The sequence below is a fragment of the Nicotiana tabacum genome, chromosome 17, assembly GCF_000715075.1.
Source record: "Nicotiana tabacum cultivar K326 chromosome 17, ASM71507v2, whole genome shotgun sequence".
Taxonomy (NCBI): domain Eukaryota; kingdom Viridiplantae; phylum Streptophyta; class Magnoliopsida; order Solanales; family Solanaceae; genus Nicotiana; species Nicotiana tabacum.
In genome coordinates this window covers 133,699,228-133,722,698 of record NC_134096.1, presented here as the reverse complement: position 1 = coordinate 133,722,698, position 23,471 = coordinate 133,699,228, and the positions used below count along the sequence as shown (strand labels likewise).

At 35.2% G+C, this 23,471-nt stretch overlaps 1 protein-coding gene across 1 annotated transcript; it reads right to left on the bottom strand.

Annotated features, from left to right (window-relative positions):
* Nucleotides 1-12,671: 12,671 nt before the first annotated feature.
* Nucleotides 12,672-22,985, bottom strand: LOC107769121 (lecithin-cholesterol acyltransferase-like 4). The gene is made up of 11 exons (XM_016588304.2): nucleotides 22,540-22,985; nucleotides 22,306-22,397; nucleotides 18,657-18,775; nucleotides 18,089-18,224; nucleotides 17,931-17,982; nucleotides 17,221-17,321; nucleotides 16,413-16,595; nucleotides 16,011-16,168; nucleotides 15,809-15,863; nucleotides 14,463-14,516; nucleotides 12,672-13,317 (listed from the first exon to the last, which is right to left on the bottom strand). Exons 1-11 carry the CDS (start codon nucleotides 22,778-22,780, stop codon nucleotides 12,901-12,903), a joined length of 1,608 nt encoding a protein of 535 aa, XP_016443790.1. The 5' UTR covers nucleotides 22,781-22,985; the 3' UTR covers nucleotides 12,672-12,900.
* Between the last annotated feature and the right edge of the window lie 486 nt (nucleotides 22,986-23,471).

The following is a 23,471-nucleotide window of genomic DNA, read 5'->3' as shown; positions in this document are numbered from 1 at the left end:
TTTGAATTTAAAGATATAAACATGTCCTCGGATGAATTAGAATTGATAAGTTTTGTTATACATAATAGAAATAATACAAACAAATATAGATTAGAGGAAGACTTCAGTCTAATCCAATCTGTTAGAAGTAGTTATTTAAATTAAAGCAAAACACTTTCACATATCTTATAAATAATTTATCTTTTTATTTAAATTCAAAGTTTTCTTTTGTTATTTAAATTCAAATTTATATTAGAATTTTTATTAACTTTTTCTAAGGTTTAAAGTACTCCATAATGCATGAAATTTTTTTAAAGAGAAAAGTAAAATCATAGATTCATAATCTACAAAAATGAATTTATGGAGTAACCAGTGTACATCATGTTTAGTTAAACTTAAAGCGTCACTATTGAACATTTTTACAAATTATATTATTGTACCTTTTTAGATTGTGAATTAACATTTATTATTGTGACGTACTTGCATATACTGTCAAAACTCTCTCTCTTAGTTTTCTTTAATTATTTATTTTCTTTTTTTTATACTAAGGAATTACTCAATTAATCAGTATTGTGAAGGAATGCAGAAATATCCGTTGTTGGTATCAGATAAATCATGATTAAAAAAAAGGTGTCTGTTATGAAAATAATTATATTGTGGATGTCAATTTATTACTCCGCTATAGATAATCTTCCTGAAGAAGATTATCCATTTAGTACTTTGTTGAAGTTTATCTACAAGCAGCTGATGCAGGCAGGTTGCAAGCAGCTCAATGAAATAATTTGCAGCAGCTTCTTATTAAACAGGCAGGTTGCAAGCAGCTCATGCAGACAGCTTACAAGCAGCTAAAGAAAAGCCTTGCAGCTGCTTCCTGAAAAACCTCGCAGCTGCTTCCTTTCTTCTATAAATAGAGGAGTCTTCAGTTCATTATGTACAGAAATTTGAAGTTTGAATAATATATCAGTTTCTCTCTATACTTGTCTTTACTTTACAGTCTTTATTTTATAACACGTTATCAGCACGAGACTCTGCCATCTAGAGCAAATACTTTGAAAGTATCACAGGTACAAATTTTTTTTTCTAAATAATGTCAAATCTTTCTAAACTTGAGTTTGTAGCCCTGGATATAACGGGAAAAAGTTACATGTCTTGGGTGCTTGATGCCAAAATTCATCTTGATGCGATGGGTCTGGCAGACACCATCAAAGATAAAAATCATGTATCAAACCAAGACCGTTCCAAAGCAATGATATTCCTACGAAATCACCTTGATGAGGGCCTGAAAATGGAATATCTTACTGTTAAAGATCCAGTCATACTGTGGAATAATTTGAAAGATAGGTATGACCACCTGAAGATGGTCGTTCTTCCACAGGCACGATATGATTGGACTCATATAAGGCTACAAGATTTTAAATCTATCAGTGAGTATAATTCTGCTATGTTTAGAATTATTTCCCAATTGAAACTATGTGGTGATAATATTACTGATCATGATATGTTGGAGAAAACTTTCACCACTTTTCATGCCTCGAATATGCTCCTGCAGCAGCAATATCGAGAGATGGGATTCAAAAAGTATTCTGAACTTATCTCATATCTTCTTGTAGCCGAGCAACATAATGGGCTATTAATGAAAAACCATGAAAGCCGACCTACTGGTTCTTGTCCATTTCCTGAAGTGAATGAGACGAACTTCCACCAAGCTAAACGTGGAAGAGGACGTGGCCCCAGTCGTGGTCATGGTCGTGGTCGGGGAGAAAACTCTAATCGTGGTAATAATAATGCACCAAAGAACCCTCCTCACCACCAGCAGTGGAAAAGGAAGGAACAAAAGCATGAAGCGGTGCAAGAAGTAAAGCCAGAAAATGCATGCTATAGATGTGGAGGAAAAGGGCACTGGTCACGTACATGTCGTACGCCAAAGCACCTGGTTGAGCTGTATCAAGCCTCCCTGAAGAAGACAGAGAAAAATGTTGAAGAAAATTTTATTTCTGAAGATAATTTAAACTTCATGCATTTGGATGTAGCTGATTATTTTGCACTCCCAGAAGGAGAAACAAGTCATGTGATTGGTAGCGAATCTGTAAAAATATAAATATTTTAATTTTTGTTGTTTGTAGTAGATAGTATGGTTATGTAATTGTTGTATATAAATAAAAGTTATGCTTTGATAATACTGTTTATTATCATATTTATTTTGTTTATGTCATTTTGAAGAATATGGATAATCCTCAAATTATGTTTGGATCAAAGACCAATCATGAAGATATTTGTGTAATTGATAGTGGAATAACTCATGCCATATTCAAAGATCAGAAATACTTTTCTTATTTGCATAAGGAAAAAGCAAATGTTTCTACAATTTCTGGTAATATAAGTTTGATTGAAGGCTCCGGAAGAGCTATTGTATTTCTGTCTAAGGGAACAAAACTTATTATAGACAATGCATTATTCTCCTCCAAGTCCCGAAGAAACTTGTTGAGTTTTATAGATATCCGCCGAAATGGGTATCATGTTGAGATAATAGATGAAATGAACGTGGAATATCTTTGTATTACAAAGAATATTTCTGGCCAGAAATGCATTGTAGAAAAGTTACTAACTTTATCTTCTACCTTATACTATTCAAAGATTAGTACAGTTGAAGCACACTCTATCGTAAACCAGAAGTTTACTGATTTAAATACTTTTGTGCTTTGGCATAGCCATTTGGGCCATCCTGGATCAATAATGATGAGACGAATTACTGAAAATTCGAGTGGGCATCCATTAAAGAACCTGAAGATTCTTACAAATGGTGAATTTTCTTTTGATGCTTGTTATCAAGGCAAAATGATCACTACACCATCACCAATGAAGGTTGGCATTGAGTCCCGTACCTTTTTAGAACTTATACATGGGGATATATGTGGACCTATTCACCCACCAAGTGGGCTGTTTAGATATTTTATGGTCCTAATAGATGCATCTTCAAGATGGTCTCATGTTTGCATACTATCATCTCGCAACCTGGCGTTTGCAAAGTTATTAGCCCAAATAATTCGATTAAGGGCACAATTCTCAGATTATCCTATAAAGGCTATTCGCCTTGATAATGCTGGAGAATTCTCATTTCAAGCTTTTGATAATTACTGTCTATCAGTTGGAATAAAAATTGAACATCCTGTAGCTTATGTTCATACTCAAAATGGCCTTGCAGAGTCATTTATTAAACGGCTGCAATTGATAGCAAGACCACTACTTATGAAAATAAAATTGCCCACTATTGTTTGGGGCCATGCTACCTTGCATGCAGCATCACTTATCTGTCTCAGACCGACTCATTATAATAAATATTCTCCGTCACAATTGATTTTTGGTCATGAACCAAATATTGCTCATCTACGAATTTTTGGATGTGCTGTATATGTGCCAGTAGCACCACCACAGCGCAGTAAGATGGGCCCCCAAAGAAGGTTAGGAATATATATCGGGTTTGAATCACCCTCTATTATTCGCTATCTTGAACTATTGACGGGAGATTTATTTACTGCTCGATTTGCAGATTGTCGATTTGATGAAATAAATTTCTCACAATTAGGGGGAGAGAAAAAGGAAATCAAAAGAGAAATTGTGTGGAAAGTTTCATCATTATCTCACTTTGATCCACGTACCCCTATATGTAATCAGGAGGTCCAGAAGATCATCCATTTACAGAATATAGTAAATCAAATGCCAGACGCATTTACTGATTTGAAAAGGATAACTAAGTCACATATCCCTGCAGAGAATGTGCCTATCCGAATTGATGTCCCAGCAGGACCATCTATTAGCATGAGAGCTAGTGAACCTAAAGCACGCCTGAAGCGTGGTAGGCCTATGGGTTCTAAGGATCGAAATCCTAGAAAAAGAAAATCGACAAATGATCAAAATGATATTATGAAGGGATCTCCTGAAGAGGCCCAAGATCTGATTAGTTATGAGATTTCTGAAGAAATCAATAAACCCGAGACTCAAGTGAGCGAGAAACTTTTAATAAGTTCTACTGGTGATGGGATTAATTTAAATCGATCTGAAATAGTGGTGGATAATATTTTTGCATATAATGTTGCACTTAACATTATGCAAGATAATGAGGATTTTGAACCCCAATCTGTCGAAGAATGTCAACAAAGATCTGATTGGCCAAAATGGCAAGGGGTAATTCAATCAGAATTGAACGCACTTGCTAAAAGAGAGATCTTTGGACCAGTAGTCCAAACACCTGCTGGTATAAAACCAGTTGGTCATAAATGAGTTTTTGTGCGAAAAAGGAATGAGCAAAATGAAGTTGAAAGATACAAGGCTCGCCTTGTTGCACAAGGATTCTCACAACGACCTAAAGTCGATTATGAAGACACATATTCACCCGTTATGGATGCCATAACATTTCGATATCTCATCAGTTTAGCCTTACATGAAAGGCTTGAAATACATCTAATGGATGTGGTTATAGCTTATCTGTACGGGTTACTTGATAATGAAATTTACATAAAAATCCCTGAAGGATTTAAAATGCCTGAAGCATATTCAAAATCTCGGAAAATGTACTCAATCAGATTACAAAGATCTTTGTACGGTTTAAAGCAATCTGGGCGCATGTGGTATAATCGCCTCAGTGAATATTTGATGAAAGAGGGTTACATAAATGATGTTATTTGTCCATGCATTTTTATAAAGAAAATGGCTTCAGAATTTGTTATACTTGTTGTTTATGTTGATGACATAAATCTTGTTGGAACTCCAGAAGAGCTCCAAAAGGCAATTGAATATCTTAAGAAAGAATTTGAGATGAAAGATCTTGAAAAGACAAAACTTTGTCTTGGTCTGCAAATTGAACATTTAGCAGACGGGATCTTTATCCATCAATCTGCCTATACAGAAAGGGTCCTAAAACGCTTTTACATGGACAAAGCGCACCCATTGAGTACACCAATTGTTGTTAGATCACTTGAAGTGAATAAAGATTTGTTCCGACCTCCAGAAGAGGATGAGGAACTCCTTGGTCCCGAAGTACCCTATCTCAGTGCAATTGGTGCACTAATGTATCTTGCTAATTCTACAAGGCCTGACATAGCATTTTCTGTTAATTTACTAGCAAGATATAGTTCTTCTCCTATACGGAGACATTGGAACGGGATTAAGCATATATTGCGATATTTAAAGGGAACTCTTGATATGGGTTTGTTTTATGCTAACAAAGATAGTGCAGATCTTGTTGGTTATGCAGATGCAGGTTATTTATCTGATCCCCATAAAGCTAGATCTCAAACCGGGTACGTGTTTACATGTGGAGGTACTATCAGATCATGGCACTCCACAAAGCAATCTATTGTTGCTACTTCTTCGAATCATGCTGAAATAATAGCTATTCATGAAGCAAGTAGGGAATGCGTATGGTTGAGATCAATAATTCATTTTATTCGAGAAAAATATGGTTTGAAATGTGAGAAAAGACCCACAATTTTATACGAAGACAATGCTGCATGCATAGCCCAATTGAAGGGAGGATTTATAAAAGGAGATAGAACGAAGCACATTTCACCAAAATTATTCTACACACACGATCTTCAGAAAAATTATGACATTGATGTGCAACAAATCCGTTCAAGTGACAATCCGGCAGATTTATTCACTAAATCTTTACCAACTTCAACTTTTGAGAAGATGGTATACAAGATTGGAATGCAGAGACTCAAATATTTGAAACAAGGTTTTCATGAGGGGGAGGAAAATACGCGATGTACTCTTTTTTCCTTACTAAGGTTTTTTCCCACAGGGTTTTCCTTATAAGGTTTTTAATGAGGCAGCTAGCAATGTGTATTACTAAATATGTGTACTCTTTTTCCTTCACTAGGACTTTTTCCCACAGGGATTTTTCCTAGTAAGGTTTTAACGAGGCACAATACCTTTTAAATGAACATCCAAGGGGGAGTGTTATGAAAATAATTATATTGTGGATGTCCATTTATTACTCCGCTATAGATAATCTTCCTGAAGAAGATTATCCATTTAGTACTTTGTTGAAGTTTATCTACAAGCAGCTGATGCAGGCAGGTTGCAAGCAGCTCAATGAAATGATTTGCAGCAGCTTCTTATTAAACAGGCAGGTTGCAAGCAGCTCATGCAGACAACTTACAAGCAGCTAAAGAAAAGCTTTGCAGCTGCTTCCTGAAAAGCCTCGCAGCTGCTTCCTTTCTTCTATAAATAGAGGAGTCTTCAGTTCATTATGTACAGAAGTTTGAAGTTTGAATAATATATCAGTTTCTCTCTATACTTGTCTTTACTTTACAATCTTTATTTTATAACAGTGTCAGAATAAAAGACTCCCCGAATCAGTAGAAATATTCCATACATGAATGTGTTTTTCAAGGAAAGTAAGAAATCTTAAGTTAATCAAGTAAAGAAATAACAAACAAAGATCAATTATTAGTTAAGGTAAATGCACTATGCATCATTTCTATCCTTAACCAGTATAATAGCATATATGAATTTAAATAAATATTAAAATATCAAATTGGATTCTCATAATATATAGACGTCAATTAACTTAATCTACAAAGATAACATATAGTTTTCAAGCCTTCCATTAGCTTCCTTCCCTCCCATGGAAAACAAACGCCATCATTCCACTGAATATTTGGAAAGCAGATCTTTAAGAACCTATATAACAGAATCCTTAAAAAAACTAAATATGAAAAAAATTAAAACATCTACCACAACTGCTCAATAATCATCTAGCATATTGTTAAGTTAAAACTTTACCATTTATAGGTATAAGTGTAATACTGTAAAATTCAATTTACCTTTCAAAATGTTTATGAGCATAATATTGGAATAGTTTTCTCCAGTATGTTACTCTACAGAAAGAAACAAAGAAGAAGAAATAGAGGAAAGCAGAAAAGAAGAAAGTGAAAAGAGAAGGAACTAATCTAACAAAAGAAAAAGACATAAAAACGACGATTACTTCAATGACAAAACATTATTTACAATTCCATATTTGATACTCATCTCCTTCATATAACCATGACCAAACAAAAGAAGAAAATAAGTAAGGAAAAAAAAAAGGATTAGAGAAATGAAAACCATAAGAAATGTACTGAATTGCCGAAGATTTTTATTGTCTTTACAGTTACTATAAAGACAAAATAAAAGCACAAATTATAAGCAATAGGGAATAAGAAGTTTATGCGAAAGAACAATTATGATGCAAACGTGAAAAATTAATATAATTATAGAAGCCTCAAGATGAAAATGTGAGAAAAGAAAAGCTTTCTACCTTTGGATCGACTTCACTGGTAAACTACTACTACTTTGTTGATTTTTTCTCTACCTTGAGTGCCATTGTAGTTGAAACTTGTGGCGTTTGGAATTGAAAACATATGCGTTTGGCTGAAATAATAGGTGAAAACGTGAAGGCTTTGGCCTGAAACAGTACTTAAAGAAGATTGTAACCGTTACCTTGTATATCTCCTTAATCCTTACTATTAGGAGTTGTAACTGTAATTAAAGTGAAATGTAAAGGCTTTGGCTTGAAACAGTACTTAAAAAAGATTGTAACTGTTGCTTTGTCTATCTCCTTATTATTAGAAGTTGTAACTGCAATTAAACGTGAACTTTTAAGATTTAATAATAATTGATTGATTATTCTTAACTAAAAAAAAAACTTAATTTCCAATTCTAATGATAAATAGAATAACTGCCCAACATGGGCGGCAGTATCTTTTTTTTGTGAATTCGTAGGTTGAATGCTTTTTTGCCTATTTTCTAGTTTTAATTAATTTTAAATTCCAATTTTATTGGAGATGTGTCCCAAAAGATAACACTTGTTGAATTGTGATTATGCCACTTGGCATCATTATATTCTTTTTTATATATAAATTTTATATATAAATAGATAGATTATTTTGATAAGCATAGCAACTTTCAGTGGCTACATGGCTTTGGCACAGAGGAATGCCCCTGTAAAATGTTTGCACTGTTCAGTTGGTAAGTGGAATTTTTTATTTTTTATTTAATCAAAATCATTAATCACTTAGCTATTGGATAGCGCTACGCGTTGATGAAATCTTTTACTTTAAAGACTAATACGTACTATTAAGACTATTAAGAATTAGTTGGAGACTAATAGTTCAGCTTATTTTGAAAAAGTGCTTTTCAAAAAAGTATTTTTAGAGAGAAGCACTTTGTATTTGACTAATCAATCTGAAAAACACTTTTGAAATTTGGCCAAACTTCTCAAAAAGTGCTTTAAGTATCAATTATGAAAAAGGACATAAAAAGATTTACTTAATAGTTAATATTATATAAATAAATAAATAATCTCAAATATTTATTATTAAAGATAATAATTAAGTTTTTTCTTTTTATTTAAGTAAAATATGAAAATAAAATTAGAATGTACTTTAGTTCTTTCAAGATGATTTAAATAAATCAAAATATTATTGAACAAATATAAAAGTATTCACCCCAATAGTCACTATATATTAGAAATTTATTCTAAAATAAGAAGAAAGATTTATACATTAGGAGAGTTCAATAATATAATCTCTAATTCTAAGTATTAGGTTTAAATAAGCAATGTTATTTTGATATATATTATATTTTGCTAAGGGTATTTTTGATAAGAAGAAAAGTTAAACTTGCTTCTGCTTCTTGGGAGAAACTATTTTTTTCTGCTTCTCCAAAACCGCTTTTGTCTCTTCCCTAAAACATTTTTTTCACCCAAAACGCTTGGTCAAACATCTCAAGTTGAGGGAAAAAGTGATTTTTGAGGGAAAAAGCACTTTTGGTCATGGGAGAAACTTGACTAAAAGAGCCCGTTTGACCAAGCTGCCAAAATCTGCTTATTTTGAATTTTTTTTTCAAAAGTACTTTTGAAAAAAAAAATTGTGGTTGACCAATACATTTAAGAAGTATTTTTTGTAACATTTGATAAACAAATTGTGTTTGACCAATCTTTCTAAAAAGTGCTTTTGAGTGTCAAATTACCAAAAAGGATAATACAAAGGTCTTATAATTATTTTAAAGAGAAAAACTTAAATATTTATCGTAAGATACTTTAATTATTTTTTATTTTATTTAATTAACATATGAAACATAATGTAAACATACATATTAAAGATTTAAATCAATTTTACATATATAGTTATACTAAAGCATAAAATATTATCTTGTATAATTACTTATTGTTACATGATGATTTGAATAATCAAAATACATCATTCAGTATAAATTACAAGTCTATTCCACAAATTACTATATATTGATAATCCACCATAAAATAATAAATAAAGTCACTCACATATGATAACATTTCTCAATAATTTCATCTCTACTTTTATGGCACACGCACAACGCCTCCATATTAGTAGAAGCCTTGCATTTCTAAAGGAATACGAGAAGGCTCATATCCTTCCTCAATCTCTGCAGTAATGTCTTTATTAGCATAATAGTTGAATTTCTTATCGGTAGAAGAATTTTGTCTGATGAAATTATGTATAGCAATAATAGTTGTAACTAGATGATTCTGAGTGTCAAACTTGAAAGATGACATTGAACCATAATATATATATATATATATATATATATATATAAATAAATTTATATAAATTGTTGCACATAAAAAATAATAGTTAAGTATGGTTTAATTCAAAAAGAGTATCTAATTATTAACAATACATAATGTATAATTTCGTTTATAAAAATTTAAATTCAAAAATTAATTAATTATTACCTAACCTAACTAACTTTGTACTAAATTGTCAAATAGCCTATTGTGAGGCTGTCACTTGGCTTAATATGGATATTTTTTATTTTTATTTTAATAATAATATAGATAGATTATATGATGCTATTGTAAATTTATTACTTATTTGTAGGTAATTTTCATAAATTATATTTGATAAATGTTTTAAAGATTCAGGAACTAATAGCATATAACAGAAGAAATTATAAATGATTATTTGTAGGAAGATAATTGATAATCCAAAGAAGGATGTAGATAAGTTGCTTTAGTATGAAAAAGGAAGAAAATAAATTGGAAAGTTACAAGACATTACACAAACAAAAAATCAAAAATAAGAAAAGTCAATAAAAAATTTGGAAAGTTACGATATGATTCATGTATATGATATCTTTAATTTTAAAAGAATGGTAAAAACTAGAAACAAAAATGAAAAGAAAAAACTTAAATCAATGAGGGATAATTTGGACAATATAAATTTATGGTGAGGATAATTTTGTCTTTAATAAATTAATTTTCTGCTTGTGTTTTTTTTCTTGGAAGAAGCTAGAATTTTCTGCTTCTTCCCAAAAGCAGAAAAATTGCTTCTGCCGCTGGCCAAATGTACTTCTCCATCTTGGCCAAACAACTTAAATTTTTTGAAAAGTACTTTTTTCGCCTCCAAGAAGCTTGAGGCTCTAAATAGGCTATAATATAGAGCACAGGTTGAGACACTTGCAAATGACAATATTCTTTCCCATAAATGAGGTACGTAATACGTTCTTTTGATAAAAGAATAGTTTTTATAATCATGTCATTCCATGATTCATGAAAAATATTTAATCACCACAGGCAAAGATTTATGATTCTAACAGAGTACCGACTGAGCCTCTAACAATTTTTCCCATCTTCATCCCTGTAAACTGTCAAGGAAGACTAGTTAATTTGGGATCTGATACATAATGGCTCCTTTACCATCAAGTCAGCCTACACCTTCCTTAGTAGCAACAGTAAGCCTCTGAAGAATGGGGAGGGGTAATTTCAGTTGGATATGGAAGTTAAAGGTACCTAATAAAATCAAAACTTTCATCTGGCTGCTTGCTCGAGAAAGGCTTCCAACATAAGCTTTCCTGCACAGAATTGGGGTTAACTATAACCCTACATGCTGTTTCTGCTCCACAATTCCAGAAACAAGCAACCATATTTTCTTTGACTGTCCAAATGCCATTCAGTTCTGGCATGATCTAACCTCAAAAAACACTTATGAAAGCCAATAAATGAATCTAACCTTCACAGCCCAGCTCTGGCCCTCTACATGGAACAAACTGAGGAAAATGCCTTTCAATAATACTATCTCCTAGGAGGCTATCCTTCCCTTTTACTTTTGGCACATTTGGTTAGCTAGGAATCATAACCTATTCAACAATAGGAAAGATCTCATCTCCACTATGAACACCATTGCTAAAACCACTGAATTCTACACAATAGCAGGCACATGGAACATTAAAGATATAGTCCCTATCAATGTCAAGTGGAAGCCACTCTAAGGGGGCACTACAAGCTAAATACTGATGGGGCAGCTAAAGGTAACCCAGGAGTAGGGATCAATACTGATGGTGATTTTAGGACACTGATAAAGGGGGAATTGGTGGGGGTTTTAGGACACCCAATGGTGATTGTATCCTCGGGTATTTGGAGAATATGTCACACACAACCAACACCCTTGCAGAACTGACTACATTGCTTAAAGGCCTTTAAATTGCAAAGCAAGAATGCCTAACACCGCTGGAAGTAGCCACAGACTCGTCAGAGGTAATAAAAATATTAATCACACTTATGATTCTATTATTTGTGAATGCAGATTGTTGATCCAAAGGATGGCCAGAGTAGTTGTGAAGCACAGCTACAGGGAATAGAATAGGGTACAGTTTTATAGCGGTACGATTACGATGCTTGCTCCGAATGGAAGAGAGACGGCTTTCCTTTCGGATGTTGCAAACGCACAAACGAAACACCTTAGTCAGCGGAAGAAGTCACTCTCAATCCGATCTAGCAAGAAAAGGTTGGAGAGAATGACTTTCTGAAATTCTCTCCTTTCTAAAGCTGCGCAAGCCCCCCCCCCCCCAGAACAAAGCCCCACCCCTCTTTTTCCCCCTTTAATGAAGGACCCTCGCCTCGCTTCCTATTCATTTGTGGGTCTGGCAGCTACTCTCTTATAGTTATGTGTCCTGGTTTCCGAGTTCTAGTTCAAGGCAGGGCAGGGAATAGAATAGGGTGGCGGATGCATCGGCAAAGCAAGGAGCAAAAACAAACTTCTTGGGAAGAACAACAATGCTACCAGTTCCTCCAGTGTTTGCAAATGAATTATTTTGGGCAGACACCTTAGGAACTGAAGTAACTAGAAATATTTTGATTTGTAATATTGACTCTTTGGAATTATTATTAATATATATGCAATCCCCCATTACCAAAAAAAAATAAAAAATTCTCCCATCTTTAACTTGGGCCATCTTCATCTACTATATTTAGTTTATAGTAATCATATCAGGACAAAGAATCAGAATATGCATGCTTTATGCAAATAATCGAGATTCATAATATTTCCACAGGCCGGAACCTTTTCACAAAGAGTTGAAAGAAGTCTTTAGCTGTATCTTGGAAGTCAGGAGGTGATGGCTTAATAAAATTTTTTACCTTAAAGACTGTTGCACTCGGCCACTCCTCATAGCCATAGTGCTCAATAACCATTAGTCGTTAAGGCTGCAGGGTAAATTTTGATCATACCTTGAAAAGCACAACAGTCCAATTGGACGAACAATTTCCATGATTTACAGCAAATCCAGAAAACTGACGAATCTAGCAAATCAGCTTATTGGACTGAGTTTGAGTGATCAATACTACCCTTTAGATATACAGCTTACCATTAATCGAATCGCAGATGGTGTTGTACGAGCAAGAAACCAAGTCTCTTATTTGAATGATCCACAATATATATTACGGTCATTGGAATATGCACATATATACATATACATAGTTATGTTCAGTATTTCGCTGCTTTTCATTTCTTGAGTTTAGGAATACAACTAGTTGGTATATACAGAAGGGATCGCCCAAGAATAGGCAGATATGTACGCAACAAAAGAACCCCTTTGAACTTTGAAGTGGTAAAAGAAGTTTCAAGCACTTGCAGAGACAGACATGGCATTTAACTCGACATGCTGCTTACCTTCACTCTTGGGGTGGATAATGACGGTGCCATGGGCTTCTTCCCATGTAGTTTTGTCACCTCCAACATGAGAAACAGATATAGAACCCACCTTAGGCTTTCCGCTAGTTGCATTCTTTTCGCCATCCTGGCTTTCTGAAACAATTTCCCACTCCTCTCTAAGAGAGGTTACATCCAAGCCTTTCTCATGGTGCCTTTCAATATCAAATGCAGTGGGTAAGATAACATAATCGTTGATTGGATTGTAATAAGGATCATGATCTGCTCTTAACCAGTGCTTGACCACTCTAAACACATGGCGGTCACATATGATTCCTCTGTGATCCCCAGGGACTCCAACCCTAGCTTCTGCATTAAGCCCATCAGCCTGAAAAAAAGATAGCACATTAAACAATATACCTTCGACCAGGGAATCAGGATCAGTTGGCAGTAAAAGCTTATAGAGTAAGCGGTCGTTTTTGGGGAACAAGATAACCCCGGATTACAATACGAGGATAAAATAGTGACCGAATTATTTAGTGGATATATTTTTATTGGTAGATGTTTGGTTCATTGGACTAAAAATGGGAAATATGGGGTATAATATAAAACATGTGCTTGGCGTATACTAGGATAAGTTGGGATAAACTTTTATTTCCAATGTTATTCTTTGGATCTTTTAAAGGACTTTGGGGGACGAGCCTTGGAGAAGGGCATCTCTATCATTGTAGTGTTTTGTCCCAGGATTAGTTAATCTCGGGATTATTATCCCACCCTCAATGTGGGATAGAATAATACCACAATTGTGGGATAAATGGATTCGCGAATACAACCAAACCAGGGATAAAATAACCCTGCATCTATTCCCGGGATTATTATCCCTTATCCCATCAACCAAATGACCCCTAAACGATCACATCTTCCATTAGTCTGCAGGTTAGGTTAGCTGAAAATATCCAATGGTCCCTGGAGGTACTTGGCTTTCAACAGAGCTCTTATTCAATGAGAACTTTGTTCAGATTCTAACATCAAAAAACAGGAAACAAAAGGATACCAGGCAGAACAATGCAATGCCCAGCTCTCTCTCTCTCTCGCAGATCTAAGATGCAACTACGGAAAAGGATAGGATTTAGATATAAAACCATAAGCATTTATCCAAAGCTAAAATCTCGTGCTAATGATCATCTTTAATAGCAATAGCAATTTAGCAAGCAAAAGATGACAAACGAGAAAAGTTTATATTACACAAAACCCTCTTAACACAATATGTTAGTACATGAAAGACCTTAGGGTAAAGAATCTGATATAATCAAATATATGCTTTATCTCTTCTTTCCTTCCTTTTTTTTACACTATTACATCCCAGGTCCAACCAGTAAATGTAACACTTAAGTTCAGGGGAGGATCTGTGATGCCTTTAAACTTAAAAACAGTGCATACAAGTCGCACTAAAGTATTATCGAAGATCTCTCTGGCAATGAAAAGAAAATTATTCATATCACAACTACATGAGGAAAAATGTAGAGTGTATACCTTGGCAGATTCTGTTGGAACTGTACCATCTCCATCAACCGATATGTAGTTAGACTGTGAATATGCATAAAAAGATGCTAGTTAGTGAGAGCAGTGTGAAGATAAAAAAGTGGGAAAATGAAGCTACATAATTGGTATCCAGTCAGCCCAGTCCAAAAAAGTAACCCAAAAAAAAAAAAAAATCATAAATGGGGTCTGGGGAGGGTAGTGTGTACGCAGACCTTACCCCTACCTAGGGATGGCAAATGGGCGGGTTGGGCTGAATTTCGATGGGTCAAAATGGGTTGAATCAATAAATGGGTCATTACCCAACCCAACCTAAACTTTACTTGGGCTTAGATGGGTAGGGTCAAGATGGGCTAAACAATGGGTTATAGCCCAACCCGCTCAGCTTAACCCATTAGTGGAATTATTATTACCTTTGATGTTCAGGTAATCACGTTTCACAATAAAGTGCTTAGAGATTGGAGATCAAACTTTATATTCTATCTCTTTTTTAAATCAATTTGATAACTATTGTACACGTTTTGTATAAAATTATCCCTAACTATTAGTCCTAGTAATTATTTTTACAGTTATATAAATTCATTTTGCTAGGAATTAGTAATTCAAATTAACTAAACATTAGTATTGGGACGTTCAAATTTGATACCGATTTGTAATTATGTTCATTATACTAGTTTTGCAGATTCAAGAATTCAAATATAATATTGTTGCAACCAAATTGATTTTTAATTGTTAGCTTAATATTTTATTTTCCCACTATTCATACATACCAAAAGTTAAATAATGATATATCTGTGCTGTCAAACACTTGCGTGCATGAGCAAACGTAAATTTCTCTCTATAATGAGAAAGAAACGTATGAAAAAAAAACAAATATTTAATTTATATAACTTTAAAAAAAGAAGATTTTATTTTGAAAAGGGAATATACCAAAAGTTGAATGGCAAGTGGTATTTCCATTTTCAAACCCCTGTGATATCCTCTTTACTGTCACAAATGAATCTCCTCAATTTAAAGCGTTAATGGGTTGAAGGCTTGAAGCTGGGGAAGTTTGACAGGTTGGGCAGTTTCACGGGTTGAACTGGGCTACTGTGTTTGCACGGGTTAGAATAGGTTGGGCCCAAAATCAGCCCATCAGAATTATATGTATGGCCCAACCTGTTAAATATTGGGCGGGTTGAATGGGTTTGGGCCATTTTTGCCAGCCCTACCCCTACCTTATCTTTTCCTATCCCTACCTTATAAAGATAGAGAGATTGTTTCCGATAGACCCTCAGCTCAAGGAACAGTGGAGATAAAGCAACAAGTAGCCAATCCAAAAGTAAACAAAACAATTTTACCTGGATAAATGGTAATTGTTGAAGATCAGAAATGGGTGCATTCTCACTTCCATAACTGCAAAGAAGCCAATTCAGTAACCAAATTCTCATGAATTTAGAACTATACACAGTACGTAAACTACAAATATGTGCCATTATTCACATATATATTCAGACAAGTGGTAAAAAATTGAATCCAAACATTGAAGAAAGAATATAGTACCAGACACTATGAGGCGTCTTGTAATTGGTGCCGTAGATGTTGTAAAACTTAACTTTATCAGGAACCTTGGCATGGCACAAAATCTCTCGGGTCTTGTTAGCCCAGCTCAAAAGTTCCTGATTGAATGGCAAGGAAATTTTTTCGCCATTATAGTTAACCTGCAAAAACATAGGGACAAATGAATTTTATAGTTTCCCTTCAACCTCCAAAAGAGAAGAAACAACATCACCACCAATAATAATAAAACGTGTATGGTTCAAGAGAGGGAAAAAGGAAAAGCTTTTGTTCTTCAACAAATTATAAGTCTATGACCTATCCAATAACCCTGCAATGTGGAGACCTCATGAATTGACCAGCTTATCAGCATAAATTGTTTGACATACTACTCCATGTCCAGCTTACCTTGTTATTTGAAAGAGCTAGCTCATACACTGATACAGCTTCCAGTGGAGAGTATGACTCCAGTATAACGGTGGACTCCCCATTACTGTTAGATTTCTCCTTCCAAATTTCTAAAACTGGCGCATGTTCCCATTGGAAATCAGGACATCCCATTAATTCATATATTGATGGACACTCAATCAACTGCAAGTCCAAATATCAGATGTAATTGATCCATCAAAGAAAGCAATGTTTTGCAAACAAAAATGTAAATGAAGTAGCTTCTTGTCCATGTTGCAAGACAAAATGGATGGCATAATATGCAATTGAAGTTTAACCAATAAATAGATCAAAGAAATTATCCAAAAAAGGACAAATGGAACACCTAATAATTTTATTTTTTTTGACAAGGAAAAACACCTAATAATTAGAATGGAGATCATATTAAACCACCCTTACGAACGTAGAGTAGCACAGTGGGTAATTGAAAGCCTTCAAAAATAGGCAAAGCAGTGCCTCCGCAAATCATTAGTTACATTTTTACATTGACCACCATATATAAGAAAGTACACAACAAAATTCCACAGGATGGCAGAACATAGAAGAAAACTGACCAGTTTTCTTATGATCAAAAAGGATATTCAATTAGCTAGCCAAACAGGGCAAGGAATCCTTTATTTTATAAGCCAAACAGGGCAAGGAATCCTTTATTTTATAAGCCAAACAGGGCAGGGAATCTAAATCACAAAGTATGCAAAGGGATGGAGGAAAGAGAGAAAAGGGAAAATTTATGATCATGGCGCAGTTCAAGTGGCACTGAAATACAAACCAGCTGATGCATGCTCCATTTGGATATGAAAAACCTCTCTTCCCACCCATGCACAAATGACGTTCCATTCAATAATGCAGAGGTAATATATCCAGGAGCACCTGTAACGTGATAACCAACATAAGAATCGCATCAATCAGGAAATCAAATTGAAAAACAATAAAACAGAAAAGAACAGCTTGAACAAACGCTGGCACCACTAATTGATATCAGCTTACTGTCAGAAAAAAGGATAAAACAAGGAGACCGAGGAATTAAGTTAGGGGAACCTGGAGGGTAAGAAGTTAAACACTAAGATTAGTTTCAAACCTAAGAGATTGGATATTATCCCTTGTAGATCTAAGGTTCTACACCAAATTGAGAATGGCATAATTATACAAAATGCAAATTATTCTACAATCAGTTTCCTGGCAAGCTACCAATTCTGAAGGGTGAGTAAGCCAAAAGTAAAGCACAGCAGTACAAAAGTAACAAGTCATTTCATACCCCCCCCCCCCCCAAAAAAAAAACCCCCTAAAAGAGAGAGAGAGAGAGAGAGTATTTGTATTTACAACTATATAGATTTGAAGTGCATCTGCACTTACATGTATATGGATGGATAGATAGATCAATTTAAGACTTTCCAAGTGATCATAGAAAAGTAAGTTTGAAAAATGGAGACATCATTCCGATAAATGCAGCTTATTAGAAAAGATGAAAGAGTTGCTCACCTTGGAATGGTGCAGCTATTGCAATCCAATTCTTCACATATTTTTCAAAGATCTGCAAATACAACAATTATAAAATAAAGATTTTTAGGGCAAAGAAGAGTGGTTAGGAAGTGAAGGAGGAGCAAGACTACAAATAAGAACAGGAAAAGAGGCTTTACATCACTGTGGAGAGCCATGAAACATTTAACAAGAAGACCACCCATAGAATGACTTATGATGTTTATCTTTTTGCCTCCTGACGCAGTATGTATAGACTCTAGCTTTTGCGCAAAACACTCCATCGTTTCCTGAAGCCTGGAAAATAAGAAAAGGAGAAGTGAAAATCTTCAGCATTAATAAACATATGGCAACATATTCAACACAAGATATAATACTTCTGCAACAGTTCAAACTAGACATAGAGCAATGTCTGAGTGTGTCACCTACAAATTAAGATAATAAACAATATCGAAATATAATAATGGAGAAACACCACATACACATTATGTGGTTATTAACCTTGCCCAGATATTGTTAAGCAAGAGATCAAATCTGTAAACGACACCTCTACTTCTATTCTTCAAGGAGGATTGAGAAACACGCATAATTAGCAATATTCTTTTTTTTAATAAAAGCTTCAATAAATTAGCAAAATTAATTAATATAAATTTTATTGAAAAATAATTAACAGCAAATTTTTTTACTCGAGACCATGTTGAATATCTCTATAAAATAACCAGCAGCTACCTGTTGCTTTGCCGGAAATCATAGCCAAACCCAAAGAGTGTTTTTCCCTCTTGGTAACCCCAGCTGAGCATCTCAGCTATCATATCATGGAAATAATACACACAATCAGAGCCAATAACCTGCAAAAGAGGATGAGGAAAGTAGTCAAACTTCTGATTTCATAAAAGTCATTACTCTATTGAGGCTCCTTAATACAATAGAAAATACAGCCAGCACTGCCTTTAGTACTTAAAAGAATCATCAGGAAAAAGGTCAATTGGCTGCCAGAACACAAACCCTTCGTTCTCTCCTCTACTCAAGGGACTTTTTCACTGCCCCTAGCCCATTGCAGTTCCCCTGACCAGTTATTTTGCCTATGCATCATAAGGACTCAATCTTACTGCATTCTACCTTGTGTCACCCTTACCAGTAAGGAACTTTAAAATGACTCCTCTTCAAGGTAGCTTTCTCTTTTCAATGAACTGAAAATAAAATCTGTCTTAAGACTCGTAATGCTGATTTCTTCAATGAATTATCCACGCCGATTACTGTGTTCATTACTAAATATTATCATTTGGGGGCCACTCATTTAGTGTGCTGACATAAGTTATCAAATAGGAAAAAAATGCTCTCTATTGGGAAATGTGCCAAATCTTCTCCTCTCTCCTCTCCGATCTCCCAGGCCACCAACTTTCCCGATGAAGCTCTCTTCTCAGCTTAATGATGGGAGAATATTTTTTATCTCGGGGGACGAGTCCTTCGAGTTAAGAGATATTAGCGAGGATTATGATAGATGGTTTATTTTCTATGAACGCAGCAGAGGATTTACAAGTAGCATCAAAATCGATGAAAGTAACTTGCGATGGGTTTGCGAAGCTTTGAAAGAAGCAAACGCTTAGCACTGGGAATTAGATGCAGAAGAGGGTGCAGAAGGATACAAGTCTAGACATTCAGAGTAATTCAAAATTTCAACATCTACGGGAAGTTCTTGAGAATCGAAACCATTCTAGGGGGGAAGAAATCTGCAATAACAATCCCTGAAAATGACTACAACAGGGGATGGGGGGACAAATCATGGAAATTTATTAAAGCAGACATCATGGGAGCACTAAATCATTATCATGATCATTGTTGGATGGTGAATCTTATCTCAATACTGAGACAGATGGGGTTTGGCAGCAGGTGGATCAAGTGGACAAAATTTAATATCTCCACTGTCAAGTATTCGGTCCTAGTCAACAGAAGCCCAGTTGGTTTCTTCTCACCACAAAGAGGCTTGAGGCAGGGAGATCCTCTCTCTCCCTTCCTATTCATACTTGCTATGGAAAGGTTAAGCAGAATGTTAGACACGGCCAAACAACTACAATGGATAAGAGGATTTGATGTGGGAGATTAGAGCAATATCAACATCTCTCATTTGCTATATGCTGATGACACTCTGATTTCTGTGGTGCAGACAGAGATCAGGTGCTTCATCTAAATCTAACTCTTCTTCTTTTTGAAGCACTTTCAGGTTTACATATGAAGTACAGAAATTGGAGGAGCTAGCAGGAATTCTGGGTTGTAATATTGGCACACTTCCTACCACGTACCTGGGCCTACCATAGGGAACAAAGCACAACTCTTCAACAATATGGAACGGGGTCATTGAGAAATTTGAGAGAAGATTAGCCTCCTGGCAGATGCAATACCTCTCTATGGGTGGTAGACTCACACTAATCAATAGTGTCCTAGATAGCATTCCCATATACTACATGTCACTACACCATATGCCCAGCAAAGTGTTAAATCAGTTGGACAGGATAAGGAGAAATTTTCTCAGGGAAGGGAATAGCACTGAGCATAAGTTTCACTTGGTGAAGTGGAAAAAGGTCATCCTTCCAAAACACCAAGGAAGATTGGGAATCAAGGACCTGACAATTCACAACAAATGCCTACTGATTAAGTGGCTTTGGAGGTACACACAAGAGGAGCAACCTTTGTGGAAGATGGTGGCCAATGCTAAGCACGGAACTCAAGGCAATTGGTACACTAAACTCACAAGAGCACCTCATGGGGTGGGAGTGTAGAAGTACATAAGCAGATTATGGGAGGAATTATCTAAACACCACCACCTTACATTTGGGAATGGGCAACAAATCAAATTTTGGAAGAATAAATGGTCTGGGAATTCAGCCCTAAGGATTGACTATCCTAACCTGTTCCAGATTGCAAGTGATCCTGACTCTACAATCATTCAAAATAAGGATGGCCCCATTTGGAATGTTACTCTAAGAAGGAATTTGCAGGACTGGGAGGTATCTGATTATGTTCGGCTGCTAGAGGCACTACATGGCATCACACTAAATGAGCACATCACAGATAAGTTCAGATGGGGAGGAGCAAGTGATGGTAGGTATTCTGTGAAGGCAGGGTACAAGCTAATAATGACTACAAATGATTACCGACCTTTGGCCATGGAAATTAATATGGAGAACCAGACTACCACCCAAGGTCATCTGCTTCGGCTGGACTGCACTTCATGAGGCATGTTTGACTCAGGAGAACCTTATTAAAAGGAACTTCCAGTTGGTTAATAGATGCAACATGTGTCAAAGGGATGCAGAAACCAACAACCATCTATTTCTACATTGTAGAGTTGCAGCAGATATTTGGAGCATGTTTTGCACTGTTTTTGGTATTAGCTGGGTTATGCCTCACAACATGAAGGAGGCATTTCAGAGCTGGGGCAGCTGGAAAGTTGATAAGACCATCAAGAATGTCTGGGAAATGATACCTGCTTGTATTTGTTGGAGCATATGGAATGAAAGAAATAGAAGATGCTTTGATGGACTTTCAACTCCTAACAACGCCCTAAAAGCTAAATGCCTTTTGTTTTTATTTAGCTGGGCAAATGTTTCCCCTGTAGATTCCCCCGAAACATTTGTGAACTTTGTTAGCTCTTTGTATCTAAGTTAGCATATATGTAGTATGCTAACAGGTGTTCTTTTTTTTTGCTTTTTGAAGCTTCTATGCTTCTGCTTCTTGTAATATTTTGCATCTTCCTGATGACATCAATGAAGCCAATTATTTCATCAAAAAATATTATCATCTGTCCACTTAAGTTATCCCCCTTGAATTAGTACATGATTAACAGATGAAAGAAGCTTAAAAGTCCTTGCTGCATCTCTAACTAGAAAGAACTCACTCGATATCTCTGTGCAGAAAAGCAAGTCGAAGATCTACAAATGACCAACCCAATACATGAAGTATTTTTAAAGTATTGCCTTGAATATATACCAGCCTACAAGAATACTCCATTATTCAAAATAAATGTAATGTGGACAAAGAAATGCTCAAATACAATTACTTTCAGAGAAGTAATACTACTAGGATTCTACACGAATTAGAAGCGGAAAGCAGTTTGGTTGCTTCCCCTCACTTTGATAAATCCCGATTTTCATCCCTCTTTATACCCTAAAACCCCAGTTATAAGTGCTTTATAGTTTAGTTTGTGATAGCACTCTTGAAATAAGACAACAGTTTTTTTTTATTCTTCATAAGCACAAATCTCCGCACTTCTCCAATCCGGTTCTATACATGGGTTTTCAAACACTAATGATTCAAAAAGTTAACCTTCTACAATATTCAAACTATCACTACGCATAATATAATGTACAAGGCAGCTAACCATGTCCGGGTCCAAAGTATCAATAGCATATAGTCCATATCTGTCTTGCGGGACCTCAATGCTTGTGTCAGGGTCTAAATTGGCAGTTCTACCTGTTTCAAAATAAATCAGTAAATTATTGCAAACACCTAAAAGCAGCTTCTTCTATTTCTGTATAATAAAGATAAACATAAAAATGCAGCCTATAAGAGCACATAACCAAAACTTATTAAAAAGGATGAAAAGAGAACTCACCAGTAGAAGGGTCAAAGCGACACCATAACTTGTCACAAAACTCATGGTCAGCACCAAGGATTCGGACCCAAACCCGCTCGGTTCGACCTGTTTTCTTATCAATGGCGTTGAGGATCGACCCGGCGATACCCGGAACTAATAAAACCGGGTCAAGGGTCGGGTCAATGTACTCCTGAGGCTTCTTAATCAGCTTCAGCCACATCTCTATAGACTTCACCAGCTCCTCTAATAACACCGCCATCTCCCCTAACGACTAAAAACCCTAATAAAATTTAGACGAAATTGAAGGGAAAAGGTGCGTATTTTTGGTTTGATTGTACGAAATTGAAGAAGAAATATAGTGAGATTTAGGGCAGCGGAATTTTGAGGGTTTTTTTGGATAAGGGAAAGAGGAGTAAGGTAGCGATCGGTCGGAGAAGAGCCGTGGAGTTGACGGAAAGTGACTAGAGAATGAATTGTTTATTTGCTTATATATTATTTGGGACTCAATGATGATGGTCAAAGCTGAATTACTATTTTACCCTTAAAGATAGGAACGAAGTGTGCATGTGTTTCACGGAAACAAAAATCGGATGGTTCGTAGAGAAAAATGAGGAACTGGATTTCGTAACGCGATTCAAAGAAACGTAAACATCATCGGTAAAAAAGAGAGCGATTTTGTTTTATAGCATGTTTGGCGAAAAAAGAAAAATTGTCAAAGTTTTTTTGGCTAAGAGTATTTTGTTGCCAAAATTAAGGTATTGGTTAAGCTTTTTGAAAAAAAATATATTTTTGAGTAGAAGCAGTTTTTGAAAAGTAAAACAAAAAATAATTTTTCTTTAAAAAGCACTAATTGTTGCTCAAAAATATTTTTTAATTAATTAGTCAAATACAAATTGTTTCTCCCCAAAATACACGTTTTTTAAAATAAGTTGAGTTTAGAAATTTGCCAA

Bases quoted from the DNA above. Each gene is read 5' to 3' on its own strand.
- LOC107769121 (XM_016588304.2), bottom strand. From the start codon at position 22,780: ATGGCGGTGTTATTAGAGGAGCTGGTGAAGTCTATAGAGATGTGGCTG. The intron at 22,398-22,539 runs GTGAGTTCTCTT...ATTTTGAAACAG, and splicing joins TCGCTTTGACCCTTCTACTG to GTAGAACTGCCAATTTAGAC. The intron at 17,983-18,088 runs GTAAAGCCTCTT...TTGTATTTGCAG, and splicing joins TCATGGCTCTCCACAGTGAT to ATCTTTGAAAAATATGTGAA.